This window comes from Festucalex cinctus, chromosome 9 (genome assembly GCF_051991245.1).
Source record: "Festucalex cinctus isolate MCC-2025b chromosome 9, RoL_Fcin_1.0, whole genome shotgun sequence".
Classification (NCBI taxonomy): domain Eukaryota; kingdom Metazoa; phylum Chordata; class Actinopteri; order Syngnathiformes; family Syngnathidae; genus Festucalex; species Festucalex cinctus.
Window position 1 is genome coordinate 10,442,856 of NC_135419.1, and position 12,763 is coordinate 10,455,618.

The 12,763-nt window shown below is 39.7% G+C and overlaps 2 protein-coding genes and 1 long non-coding RNA gene across 5 annotated transcripts in view; 1 reads left to right on the forward strand and 2 right to left on the reverse strand.

Annotated features, from left to right (window-relative positions):
• Positions 1-7,491, reverse strand: part of med12 (mediator complex subunit 12) — a 24,958-nt gene extending 17,467 nt beyond the window's left edge. For both annotated transcript variants that reach the window (XM_077532571.1, XM_077532570.1), the window contains exons 1-10: positions 7,324-7,491; positions 5,900-6,004; positions 5,624-5,815; positions 2,888-3,047; positions 2,633-2,808; positions 2,421-2,531; positions 1,902-2,177; positions 504-650; positions 325-424; positions 80-216 (exon numbers count right to left, since the gene is read on the reverse strand). In XM_077532571.1, coding sequence (XP_077388697.1) covers positions 80-216; positions 325-424; positions 504-650; positions 1,902-2,177; positions 2,421-2,531; positions 2,633-2,808; positions 2,888-3,047; positions 5,624-5,815; positions 5,900-6,004; positions 7,324-7,425 — 1,506 coding nt within the window. In that variant the 5' untranslated portion in view covers positions 7,426-7,491. The remainder of the gene's footprint in view (positions 1-79; positions 217-324; positions 425-503; positions 651-1,901; positions 2,178-2,420; positions 2,532-2,632; positions 2,809-2,887; positions 3,048-5,623; positions 5,816-5,899; positions 6,005-7,323) is intronic.
• Positions 6,557-11,695, forward strand: LOC144026071 (uncharacterized). Its single transcript, XR_013285038.1, has 3 exons — positions 6,557-6,734; positions 10,755-10,876; positions 11,164-11,695. It is a non-coding gene; the product is annotated as an uncharacterized LOC144026071 (long non-coding RNA).
• Positions 8,602-12,763, reverse strand: part of LOC144026067 (ATP-binding cassette sub-family C member 5) — a 37,851-nt gene continuing 33,689 nt past the window's right edge. For both annotated transcript variants that reach the window (XM_077532572.1, XM_077532573.1), the window contains 4 exons: positions 11,918-11,996; positions 11,731-11,844; positions 11,173-11,337; positions 8,602-9,523 (listed from right to left, as the gene is read on the reverse strand). In XM_077532572.1, coding sequence (XP_077388698.1) covers positions 9,431-9,523; positions 11,173-11,337; positions 11,731-11,844; positions 11,918-11,996 — 451 coding nt within the window. In that variant the 3' untranslated portion in view covers positions 8,602-9,430. The remainder of the gene's footprint in view (positions 9,524-11,172; positions 11,338-11,730; positions 11,845-11,917; positions 11,997-12,763) is intronic.

The following is a 12,763-nucleotide window of genomic DNA, read 5'->3' on the forward strand; positions in this document are numbered from 1 at the left end:
AAGCATTATAGTCCTCCATGATCCCTCTGATTTTGTATATGTTTTTTTAAATATTTAAGACGTCAAAGATGTCGAGTACCTCATGGCCATCCTTGCTCTGGCCTGAGCCAAATATTCGGTTGTACAAAGAGTCGAGCGAGTTGTTAAAGTCGGACTTTTCAAAACTGTGGTTGTCCAAAACCTCCAGGGTGTGCAGCACCCTCCCGATGGTGAACCCTGACCAAAGGAATGGAGACATTGTCAAGCAACGGTCTAGTGCTCCCAAACATAAAATTGATGCTGTGAACAGATGTCAGCGAGAGACGAGGGGGCAGTTTTCCCGACCTGCCGTGGTCTCCTGGCACTTGTCAAACGACCAGCGGAACTCTACCGCCTGGCCTCGCTCCTTAACTTGCTCCTCAATCTCTCTCAGCTTTACACGGACCTGCGTTGGACGGTGGGAAATAAAAACCACGTGATGGATTTTGAAGTCCTATATTTTTTGACAGCAGATGAAAAAGTACCTGCTGTGTGAAGGCAGTGTTTCCCCCTGGCATCGGTAAGCTGGAGGGGGCAATGGGGAGGAGGTCCAGAGGAGAGCCCGTCTTGTTTCTGCTGTCTGTTAGCGAGTAATGCCACACCAGAGCACTGGGGCAACACAACACGATGCTCTAAAGGAGGACAACAACACAATAATTAGAGAGTGATGCGGTTCTACTGGGAAGAACAAATGTCACATGGAATATCACATGACATTTCTCAAGCTGATACTAACATACCAAAACACTGACTGTTTAATTTGTCAGCTAACATAGGTATACAATTAAACTACTCCCAAAAATTATGCGTTTCCCATATAATCATTTAAGCAACTTATTGTGTTGAACTTTGTTCAACATTTTTTTTCTATTACATTGTAACTTTTTCCTCATATTATTTTTTTTATTCTTGTAAAATTATAGACTCGTTCTGTCCAGAGTTAATGGACTATTTCCCCTCATATAATTTCACATTCAAATTAATTTTACTTGTAATATGAAATTGTTTTTTGTTCAAATTAAAAACTCATAAAATGACAACTTTTTTTTTAAATTTCTCGCAATTAACTCTTTTTTTTTGCCTATAAAATTATGAATATTCTTGCATCGTCAACACTTTTTTCTCTTGTGATTTTCTTTCCCCAAAATATGGTTGTATTTTGACTTGTTCTACAAGAAAGATACAAGATACAAATATACTCCCCCCCCCCCCATGCAAGAAGAGACTCTTATCTTTCCTTTAATAGGTTTCATGTTTTTATAGCAATAGAACACAATATTCTGTGGGCTTTGCAAAATCAGTCAAAATCCAGTAAAACTGCCGGGAGCGAAGGGCGTTGCTTCACAGAAAATGGCTCGGAGTGAATGAGTTAATGACAAATCACGGGTCACTTCTTTTCTAGGTTTGGTCATGTGACATTCACAAGCTGCACCTGAGCAACTCTGACATCATTTTAAGTTGACAACAAGTGGCAGTATAAGGCAAAATGGCTGACCCCTGAGCTGAATAAAAATAGGTCCAATTGGCTGCTTAATTAATTTTAACTCATTCACTGCCATTGACGGAAAAAGACGGCATATGATGCATTTTTTTTTGCTGGTCTGGCAATGAATGTGTTAAAGAGAATTTTTGACCTGGTTTCCACTTTACTATTGTGCTAATGTATTTTATAAACTTGTGAAAATTGTGACTTTTTTCCACATACTATTACAAATTTATTGTCAAAATAAAATATTGAAACATTATTATTGTAAAATTATGATTATGATGTCAGGTGTAAGAAATCAAATGTTCCTTCATCTTTAAATCCCAGTGCTTTTTTCCCCCTCCCATTTGAACACAGATCCAACAAATCAAAGCAAAATGGCGGCCGAGCGTTGTACCTGCAACATGCAGCTGAGGCCGAACACCAAAGGTCTGTGCTGGGGGCAGATGTAGAAGTCTGTGAACGGCGTCTGGGGCTGGTTGCCTCCAGCCGGCTGAGAGGTCGGCGTCGGGGGAAGGGCATTGCCCTGCGGCGTCAGAATGCCGTGCGCCGGGTGCCCGCCGCCCGCGCCGGGGCCCAGGCTGCCGTCGCTTAGCAACAGGTTGAGACGGCGCGTGCAGAAGTAAGCCAGCCTGCGTGACAAGTAGGCCGACTGTACGAATTCCCCCGAGTACTGTGGGAGGGGAAGCATTGTTGCGGTGTTACACACCTATCGACACACCGACTTATGACTTTCGGTTTGGGAGGAACAAAATGAAAGGCTTGCTGATGGATGAAAGTACACAGCTGCTACGCGAGAAACTCTTGACAGCCTGTCACCTCACACTGATTTATGCGTGCGTGGTCCAGCAGCAGCGGGGATGATGCAAGGTTCACGGAGTGAAATTGGGCTGTCAGAAAGGTGAGAAAGGTCTACCTGTAGTAAGAGTGGCAGGAGGAGCCTCAGGAGCTCATCCTCGCCGGGTCGAACCTTCTCGAAACACTCCAGCACCCACGTCAGGAACTCGTGTCTGTCCAGCATTCCATCCTGAACACATCGACACATTCACTGAAAACTAATCGATAGCAGCCGATATTTTTCTGACAGATATCACAATTTCGATCCAAACCGAAGGACCTAGCGCTGACCTGAAACATGAACATGGCCAGCTTCTCGTTGTATTCCCATTGCTTGGTGGCCGTTTCCACGTCAGTGGGCGTGGCCGGGAGAGGCGAGTTGCAGCCTTGGCTGGGGCACTGGCGGTAGAACTCGGCCACCTTTTGGAGCTGCTCCCACAGGTACTTTGTGATGATCTGGGTCCATTCTTAGAAAAAAACAAACAAACATTTGAAGGTCAAAGAAATGCTCGTATTGCTTAAGACAAAATGCCGCATGTTTCTTACCTATGCAAGGATCAATCACGTGCCTCTTCTTGACTTTAGTTTCGGTGATGGCTGCATGATAAGCGCACGTCATCTTGATCATCCACGCCGAGCGCATGACGGGGACCAAGTACTTCGCCAGGTACCCGAAAACCTCCTCCTTCTTGCTGAAAATTGGCACCTGTGAAAAGAATTTGAGTTAATAAAAACAAACAAAAAAAAAAAAAACGACACAGTACCATGGGGAAAAAAAATGGGATATAAAACTTTGTTCAACTGTTGCACATGCCACATTTCCTGACAGAAGCAATGCCCCAATTAATCACTGGATGTGCCATCCACATGATTAAATAAACGTCGCCCCCCCAACAGATGCCTCGTATCCACCCTCACAGGAAGAGATACCAGGTGGTTCCCCCTACGTGGCTTAATTACATTTACCATGACTGATACCACGGCATGTTGCGGTTTGCGCCTTTACTACATACGCACACGGGCTGTGGATTTACATATACAATTGCACCTGTAAAGTTGACATTTTGAATGGAGAAAATAATGATTCAATAATAGGGATGTAATGATAATGGCAATATCGTGATATTAAAACTGCCACAATATCGTCGTCGTCATGTTCACGATATTTAAATGCAACACATCTGTTAAAAAAAAATCAAGTTGATTTCCATTTGTGCAGTTCTAGCACCACTAGACTAGTTTTTTAGTGCAGTTTAATTTTCATTAAGGGATGTTTTGGCCCTTCTATGTTTAAGTTTAAAATCTACGCTAATTGTCAGATGAAGGGGAACAATAATATACTTGTAAACAGAGTCAATATGTGGAGGAAATCAATTTATTGTATTTATTAATTTCATATTTTAATTTAAATAATTATGAATTCATTCATTCATTCATTAATTTTATTAATAATTTTTTTTTTATCCATTTATTGCAATGCTTGTATTAGTGCTTCAATATATATTTATACAATTTTTATATTTTTCATTGCTGTAATGTACAGAAGCACAATATTGTGTGTGTATTTTTTTTTAGTATGACTTCATTTATTTACAATATTCTGACCTTCTTTTGCTTCTTTTGCCAACCTCCCCACAATATCATGATAATTATCATATCGCGTGACCTTCATATCTAGATAATATCGTATCGTGATGTTCGGATATTGTTACATCCCTATTCAATAATGACCAATACTCATTCATTTAAAGTGGAAGTCAACCCCCTAAAAATTCTTGACAATAATATTCTATGTAGCCCCACTCGTCTAAATATCCATCCATCCATCCATTTTCTTGACCGCTTATTCCTCACAAGGGTCGCGGGGGATGCTGGAGCCTATCTCAGCTGGCTTTGGGCAGTAGGCGGGGCACACCTTGGACTGGTTGCCAGCCAATCGCAGCGTCTAAATATGGCATTTTGGTTAATATTATCTTAGTGGAATATAAGTTAAGCAGCAAACTCCAGCAGTTCTTATCAATATCAGAAGGCGGCCATTTTGCCACTTGCTGTCGAGTGAAAATGACATCAAAGTTGCTCAGGTCTCAGGTAACAACCAATCACAGCTCAGCTTCAGAAAACAGGTAAGCTGTGATTGGTCCTTGCCTGAGCCCTGATCAACTGTAATGTCATTGTTTTGGACACCTGGATTTTGTTTCACTATGGACTTTTCATTCTTTGTATAAGAAGGACTAACAAAGTCACTTTGACTGATAAGCTTGCTCGGAAGAGACTGCTTGCTTTCCTGCCCAGCTGATCCCCCCCTTCTCCTCCCAAATTCCTCAAAGAATCTTGTTTCTCCTTTCTGCGCACTTTCTCACAGACCACCATCTTGTACACTGCTCTGTTAGACTTGTGTATATTTGAAGCTTCAAATATAAAGAAGAAACCCTAAAGACAAATTGTTTTCCAGACTATTTTATTCGTCTCGCCTAACTGCTGAAATTTCTACATTGTCATCATCTTCAGTCGACAACAAGTGGCAAAATGGCCACCCCTGAGATGGATAAATGGCTGGATTTTGCTTCATAACTCTTATTCCACAAATTAATCAGAATGTCATGTTTAGACTAGTGAGATCACATATTATTGTCAAAAAAATATTCAGCTTGACATCCCCTTTAAGAAAAATACTACTGTACTAAAACACCTATCTAAATAACTTGCCATTCATGAGAGGGAAAAATGCCAGTAACAGTATTTACGTCAGCTCATAGACAATCTTGTTCACACATACACCATTAAACTTAAAGAGTTAACTACTTAGCCCAGTCAAATCTTACCTTTAACACCAAGTACCCCTCATAAAAATACTGACCATTTCAAGTACCACAATAATAGCCACCACACTTTAAAATCACTGACTTGACCCTTTTGTTTGTTGTTGCTCGCCAAAACAGCAGCAACCACCGAGGCACATACAATCTCTCAAATGAATTAATGTATTGCATCTTGTTGTAGTATTTGAAGATGATCTTACGCTAAGTTGTTACAAAAAAAATGTGTATGTCCATGAACATAAACAGTCCAAGTCAAAACTGTCTCATCTGTCAAAGCATTTCATGACTTTATTGCCCAATTGTTACTCCTGCACATTCAAGAACAATTGAAGAAAACATAAAGGGTGCCAGAGGCTTATGAAGCCAGCAAATCAATTCATTCTGATGATACTGCCTGTTAAATCAATACATTAATCAATCCCTTAATGAGAATTGCACAGACCTCCATTAGGGCTCTTCTTACCTTTTTGGCCAGCTGCGTTAGCGGCTTTGTGCCAGCTAGATCCGTGAACCAGTTATTGACAGAGCTCTGCGACCTGGCCGTAACCAGCCAGAAATTGTCCTTCTGGTTGACCTGCGGCTTACGCTTGCCCGTGTCGGCAAAGGTGTTGTAGCGCAGCTTCTCGGCGATGATGCTGCTGAAGTTGGAACTGATCTGGAAAATCAAGACAGAATGTTAAGTTGGAATGGTAATTAAACATGGGGAGAGGCATGACAGATTAGAAAATAAAATAAATACCTTGGAGGGGTTGAAGTTGACATTTTTAGCACTGCCGTGTTCATCACCAGACACAGCTGGCTGGTTGTTGAATCCTTGTTTCACATTCAATGCAGTCAGCTCATCCTGGGGGAGAACGTATGAGAATGGTCAGGGGCCCGTTTATACGAGGACGCTTGGGGGTAAAAATGCCAAAATATAAGTACATTTCTGCTCATTCATGAAGACGTTCTGCACATCTGTCCCGTTGCTTTGAAACAGTGAAGCGAATTAACATAAACCGCTAAGCCAATTGGGATTTAGGTTGGACAAAACTCCAAAAGCACGAATCATGCCAAAGTTGAAAAGCAGCTAGAACTGTGGTGTTACCAGCATGAGCTTCTGAAAATGACGTTTAATAAAGTGCAGCAAAGTTGTAAAAGTGGAAGTGAGGGGCTATATTTATGTGTTGAGTTTGTGAGAGTATGGAGAGGGGAACATTATTAAATTCACCAGAAATTACTTCAGCAGTTCATTTGAATGCACACGACGTTCCTGTTAACTGCATTACTAAGCACTTTCCAGATTTCTTGGTAATGTCAAGGAAGTGGCAGCACGTGTTGTTTATTTTTGGCGATGTGTCCAATGTGCCCACAGAAGTTAAAATGCTGCTATTCCACATTCTGGGCTACTGCTTCCACTAGAAGATGCAAGAAGACTCCAGCTCAACTAAGATTCCAAAGATAAGTGGTAGAGAAAATAGATGGTGGCTTTTCATGATCTTGCTTAAAAGTGGCTTTTTTACTCGGGAACTTCAGCTAATCTAGCTGCCAAGTCATCGGGATAAGGTTACTGTTCACCTGCGACCCTAATAAGGGTAAGTGGTCTGGAAAATGGCTGTTTCATTAAACGTGAATTGCAATGTGTGTCACTGAACATGTTGCAGCACTGCTCTCAGATTAACATCCAATCCATTTGTCATTCGCATCAACGGATAACCTGAGGTTAATAATAGATCAGGAGCAATTACTCAAGTCCCAAAGGTCGGCCGAGAAGACGTAAGTAAATGAGAGTTAAAACACACGCTTGGCTACGCATAGTTAGCAAACTAACAATACGATGTTTAACTTTTAAACCTCCCTTTTCTTAAATGCAACGCACTTCACTCTGCAAATAATAACGCCAATCCCCGTTTAAAAAAACTGCATTGATTTCGTACTAAACTAGTGAAAGTGTGATGTTTTAAACAAGCCCGTTGCTGGAGCTGTCGCGCAAGCTCGGGAAGTGACAAGTCTGCTGCGGTGTTGTTCATTGTTATTGCCCAGGCCCGAGTCGTCTCTGGAGGGGGGGCTAGCTCGAGCAGGCTAGCCGCCGCTAGCTAGGCTTAGCCTCGCAGCTAGCACATAGCAGCTTCCACTGAAAAGTCCCGTGTCCACTTTAACGCAAAGGGAGGAAAATTATCTGACCTCCTTCTGCTTGGGATCTTGCGGATAAACGTCCGGAGGTCCGAGCCGGGGCCGCTTTAAAGGCCGGTGTTCGTAGCTGAGGATTCCGAAGGCAGCCATCATCCAGAGGCATCACAGCCAGTGCTTTGCTTTCCTCCTCCGGCCCGTCTGAAGCCAGCGCTGACAACAAAAACCACTGCCGGCGAGCGTCTGTCGTTTCAAAGTAAGAGACGGAAGTTTATCCATAGCCCATCAAAATAAATTGACATTTTCAACTCTACCGTTTCACTTATGCAGCATCTTTGCTTACTTTTTGGTGTTAATAGCGCTTGAAATTGTCTCTCCTCTTACATATCTACAGTATGACAGTTCCTATTGTCATGCGTTCATATATGAAAAAAGGGCACCGTTATCGATGCGCTTCAGTCGCTTTTTCGTATTAAATGTTTCTTTTGAACCTCCTTTCCTTCTCCAAAGACATCACATACACTTATTACAAAGAAAATAGTCAGCAACTTTTAACTTAATACAACTACTTGTATTTATATGCATGCTGGGAAGTGTGCGGCTTCAATAAAACATAAACAGGCGGACTGATGTGAAAATAGTATTTAAATATGAAAAGTGGGTTTTTTGTTTTTGTTTTTTTCCCCCCCGGGTTATACATTACATGACTGCTACATGAAGTGCCAAGTCTAATTAGGCGGCTTGGTCAAGAAATGCTGCCTCCACGAGTGAAAATGCAATAAAATCTCAATGACGGGTTTCCATAAGCAGAGGCAAGCAGCTGGCCACAACACGGATGAGTCTGGATGAGCGGTGGTTTACGTGCATTAAACAGGGCACACCCTAAAACGAGCTGATTTCAGCAAGACGTGATGTAGGTGTTGGAGTAGGCTACAATTATTGAACCTTGGAATATTTAGGAGCGCTTAAGAGCGCCTCGTTGTTGGCTGAGTGTGCGCACATTTTGAAGAGAAGGCAGAAGATAGGGGGTGACAAAAAAATAGTTATGACGTGACAGCCTGCATGTGGATTGTAGCTTCGGGTTGGTGTGGCTGACTTAAATTTCAAAATTTAGAAGCTCCATTTTACATAAATTTGTCTTTTTTTTCCTTTTTTTTTTTTTTTTAAATAATGCATATTTGGCCGTGTTGTGTCACATTTAGACGACGTACTCTAGGAACCTTTTGCTTTTGAAAAAAAAAAATCTAGAGTCTGTATTTGCAGCACCAAGCAATTACAGTACTGTATGCATCCTGGACAGACAAAAAAAAATCAATAATAATCAAAACACAGTGACAATAATATAATAAAACTTTTATTGGCAAACAAAACAAAAACTATTTACAAAAAGTACACATTGGAAGTTTCAACTGTGTACAAAAGGCAATCTGGAAAATGCAGCAATGCAATCAAAAACATATTGCACTCGTCGTGATTGTTTAGCGCAATCATACAGTATAAGGCAGACGACAACAATCCTCAGCTTTCGTGAAGACACATATTGACTCCGCTACAGATAAACACACTGTACTGACCGTGGCCTTACAAACAAAAGGTGCATAATTCAAATTCCAGCATCTAGATTAAGTAAGAGGAACAGTTTCAGCGCAACAGTACCGATATGCGGTTTTTAACGACATGGCTAATTGCAACATGTACATTTGCACAGCTCTAGGCACATAAAAAAAAAAAAAAAAAAGCTAAGAAAAACCTTGTACGCGACTTAAGTGCCTCAAACATGGTTCCTGAATATATCATTTCACTCTCAACTAAAAACAATCATTACATCAGTAGCGGTCCTCTTGGAGGCAGAGGAACAAAAAGAAACAAGTCAACATAAATTCAATAAAGTGCTGTCGACAGAGTTCTCGCTCTGTTTCATTTGCAGTGTATCATTTGGCTTGCGGGTGTCGTGGAAGTAAAAGCAAAGCGGTCCTTTGTACCGTGCAATGGTGTTCTGTTCAGAGAAACATGGTCCCAAGATCTTTGGTTTTTGTCATCAGTCACATTGACATTGCTACGAGCAAAACCTACAGCATGTTTGTTGTTTTTTTTAAAACCCTGCTGTAGGGTTATTTAGTTGTGTTTTTCTTTGTGCATGGCATGCAAATTTTCCAGGTTTTCATTTGCTTTGGTTTTCGGACACGTTGATCATGGCTCTGAATCGGGAGTTTTCGTTTGATAGCAAGGTGAGGGGATGGTCAAACTCCAAAATCTAGAAAAAAAAAGAAGAAGAAAGAATTCAGAAACAATTCAATTGACTCACTTTAAAGCAGTAATTCACAAGGCATCTACAAATAATGTATCTTTGCTAGCGACATATAATGGCTAGCATAATGACCACGTTTCTGCACTCCTGAAGATATTCATCCTCTTCCAGCCTGTCAATCTTCACAGATTTATTAACTCATTCACTCCCAGCCATTTTTCACAGAAGCAATCCACTTCACTCCCAGCTGTTTTACTGGATTTTGATAGATTTTGCAAGGCCCACGGAATATTGTGTTCTGTTATTGCTATAAAAACATGGAACCTAACAAAAGAAAGATTCAAGTTTCTTCTTAAAGTATATTTCAATCTTTTTCCGTTTTGCAGCAATTAGCATTAGAATATAGCTAAGTTTCATCATTCAGAAATCTATTTAGAATTGTGAGCAATTGAGATTTTTTTTCAACATGGCCCTGGTTGATCTCCTTTGCTCTACTGCCACCTGCTGGCCGTTTGTGTAATAACTACCATTTCTTCAACCGTTCTTTGCAGTTGAGAGGCTGCATAAAAAAAACATTAAAAAAAACAAAAAAAATATAAATACGTCTTTGGGACACTAAAAACATTTAAAATACTGTAGAACGTATGAGCAAATGAGTACATTTAAAGTTCAACCAAAAATGTCTCAAACAAAACTTTTTTCAACCATCATCCCTTCAGCTCAATGAGCATCCAAACTTTTGTAGTGCCGCATTTTTTTTGTTTTTGTTTTTTTAAGCAGACAGATGGTGATTTGAAGGTTTAAAAAGAATAGGTTTAACATTTATTAAATGGCATATTTATTATTATTATTATTATTGTTGTTGTTGTTGTTATTATTATTATTATTTTACCATTATATTTAGTATGATTTATTTATGTATTTTGTATTATGTATTTTGTATTTTATTATGTAATATTAAATTACTTTGTTCTCACTTTTAAACCAATTCATAATCAATGTAATAAAACATGGTTTTACAATTTTTAATTAAATTGAGTCAATTTAATGAGATAAATGAATTTTAAAAAAAATCATCTTAATTTAGGAATAACATGGCTAACACAACAAATGTTGTTAATGTAAATACTCGGTAGGCCGGCTCGGTATAAATAGTGTCAAGTATTATTGCTGTATTTTTCTGACCTCCAGCTTTTTTTTTTTTGTTCTTTTTTATTCTACCCTCTCTACTCATCAGTCTTGCAAAGCCGGAGGCGTCTCTTTGCGGAGAACTAAAAACAACAAAGCCGGTTAACGTCCGACGGGATTCGACGAGACAAAAGCAACACTGGGAGCAGATATTAGATCGCCATTCGTCAGGTGACAACACACAGAAATAAGTTATTAAAGGTGTAAATATGCTTTCGGGAGGCGAACCACAACAGAGGCTGCCTTTTCACTACACATCCCAAACAATTTTGTGAAGCTGGTTGACTTCTGAGAACTTCCAGTTTCCAATTTAGACAATCTAAAAACCTTTATGAACGTAACTAAGGCGTTCCATGATGAATCTTTGGCGCTCCTTGAAAAAGTACCATGATTAGCTTCTCAAACACGCCATAATGAATGTAACGTCTGCTTCAACGTGCTAATGGTTTTTGAAACAGTGGCGCTACCTGGCCGTTATCCATGACCATGACCTTGCTGCAGTTCATCACGGTGTTGAGGCGGTGGGCGATGATGAGGCGCGTGCAGCTGCCAAATTCACAGCGAATGGTCTCCTGGATGAGGCCGTCGGTCTCCGTGTCGATGGCCGCCGTCGCCTCGTCCAGCACGAGGATCTGAGACAATGCGGCAAATGTTTTAGTAGCATATTCAACGGGGACATTTTAATGACGGTGCTATACAAATAGTTGTCTTGAGTGTGAACAACTATGAAAAAGAAAACAACTTTAACTGTAATAAAATCACAATACTTGAAATGTGTATGTACTTTGGTCCACTTTGGTTAAAAAAAATAACTAAATAAAAAAGCTGCAAATATAATGCACGCCACTAGGGGGCAATGTTATTCCAGGCTAGCAGCTCCCTTACTCCTCAGCATATGCAAATATATATATATATATATTTATTTATTTATTTTTCAATCATGAACCTCTAATATAAAACATCCCCTGGAGCTGTACGTTGCAAGCAATGGTCTAGCGGTAAATGTGGAACAGAGCAGCCGCCACCTTGCTGTTGCGCAGCAGCGCTCTGGCCACGCAGAGGAGCTGGCGCTCGCCCACCGAGAAGTTCTCGCCGTTCTCCGTCACCTCGGAGTGGAGGGAGTGAGGCAGCTGGCTCACCTGAGGAGGGTCACGATCACACAAGAGTGTCAGCGGAGGCTTTATTCATTTGGCATGGCTCGTCATCCCCTACCATTTCTTTGATATGGGTCTTCTCCAGCGCTTCCCAGATCTGCGAGTCTGAGTACTGATCCCATGGGTCTAAGTTGGTCCTGTTGCATAAACAAACGGACATTTGATGTTAAGAACACCAGACACAATTTTGAGGTTTAGGGTCCTTTATTTGTTCTACTAATTGGGTGTATTAGTGTGATGGATGCTCATTTTGGAAAGTACTGTTCCATCTAACAATCAGATTATTTAAATACAGTGTTCCCTCGTTTATCGCGGGTGTTACGTTCCAAAAACTACCAGCGATAATTGAAATCCGCCTTAATTTCTTTTTAATCCCGTTAATTATATATATTTTTTCAGTTATTAATTTTTTTTTTTTACTTTATTATAAATTCATCATATATGTTCTTTTTTCATTTACATTATTTTTTTCCATTTGTTTTTTTTTTGTTTTTGTTTTTTTAAAATTTGCTTATACAGCACAGTACATATAATGTATTTATTATTATTTATGTATTATGTTTTTTTTTTCATTTTGGTATGATTTTTAGTTTATTATGAATAATTTTTCATTCATCATTTATGTTTTGTCATTTTTTTCCATTAAAAGTATGTTTTTTTTGTTTTGTTTTTTACTTCTACAGCACAGTATATATTTCTTTCATTTATTATACATGTTTTTTTGTTTGGGTATCATTTTTAGTATAGTATGAATGCTTTTTCATTCATCAATAATGTTTTTTTTTTCATTTACAGTAATTTTTTCCCATTAAAAGTATGTTTTTTTTATTTACTTATTATACAGCACAGTATATATTTTCTATATACGGCCGCCAAAAAACAAAAAAATAAACAAACAAAAAGC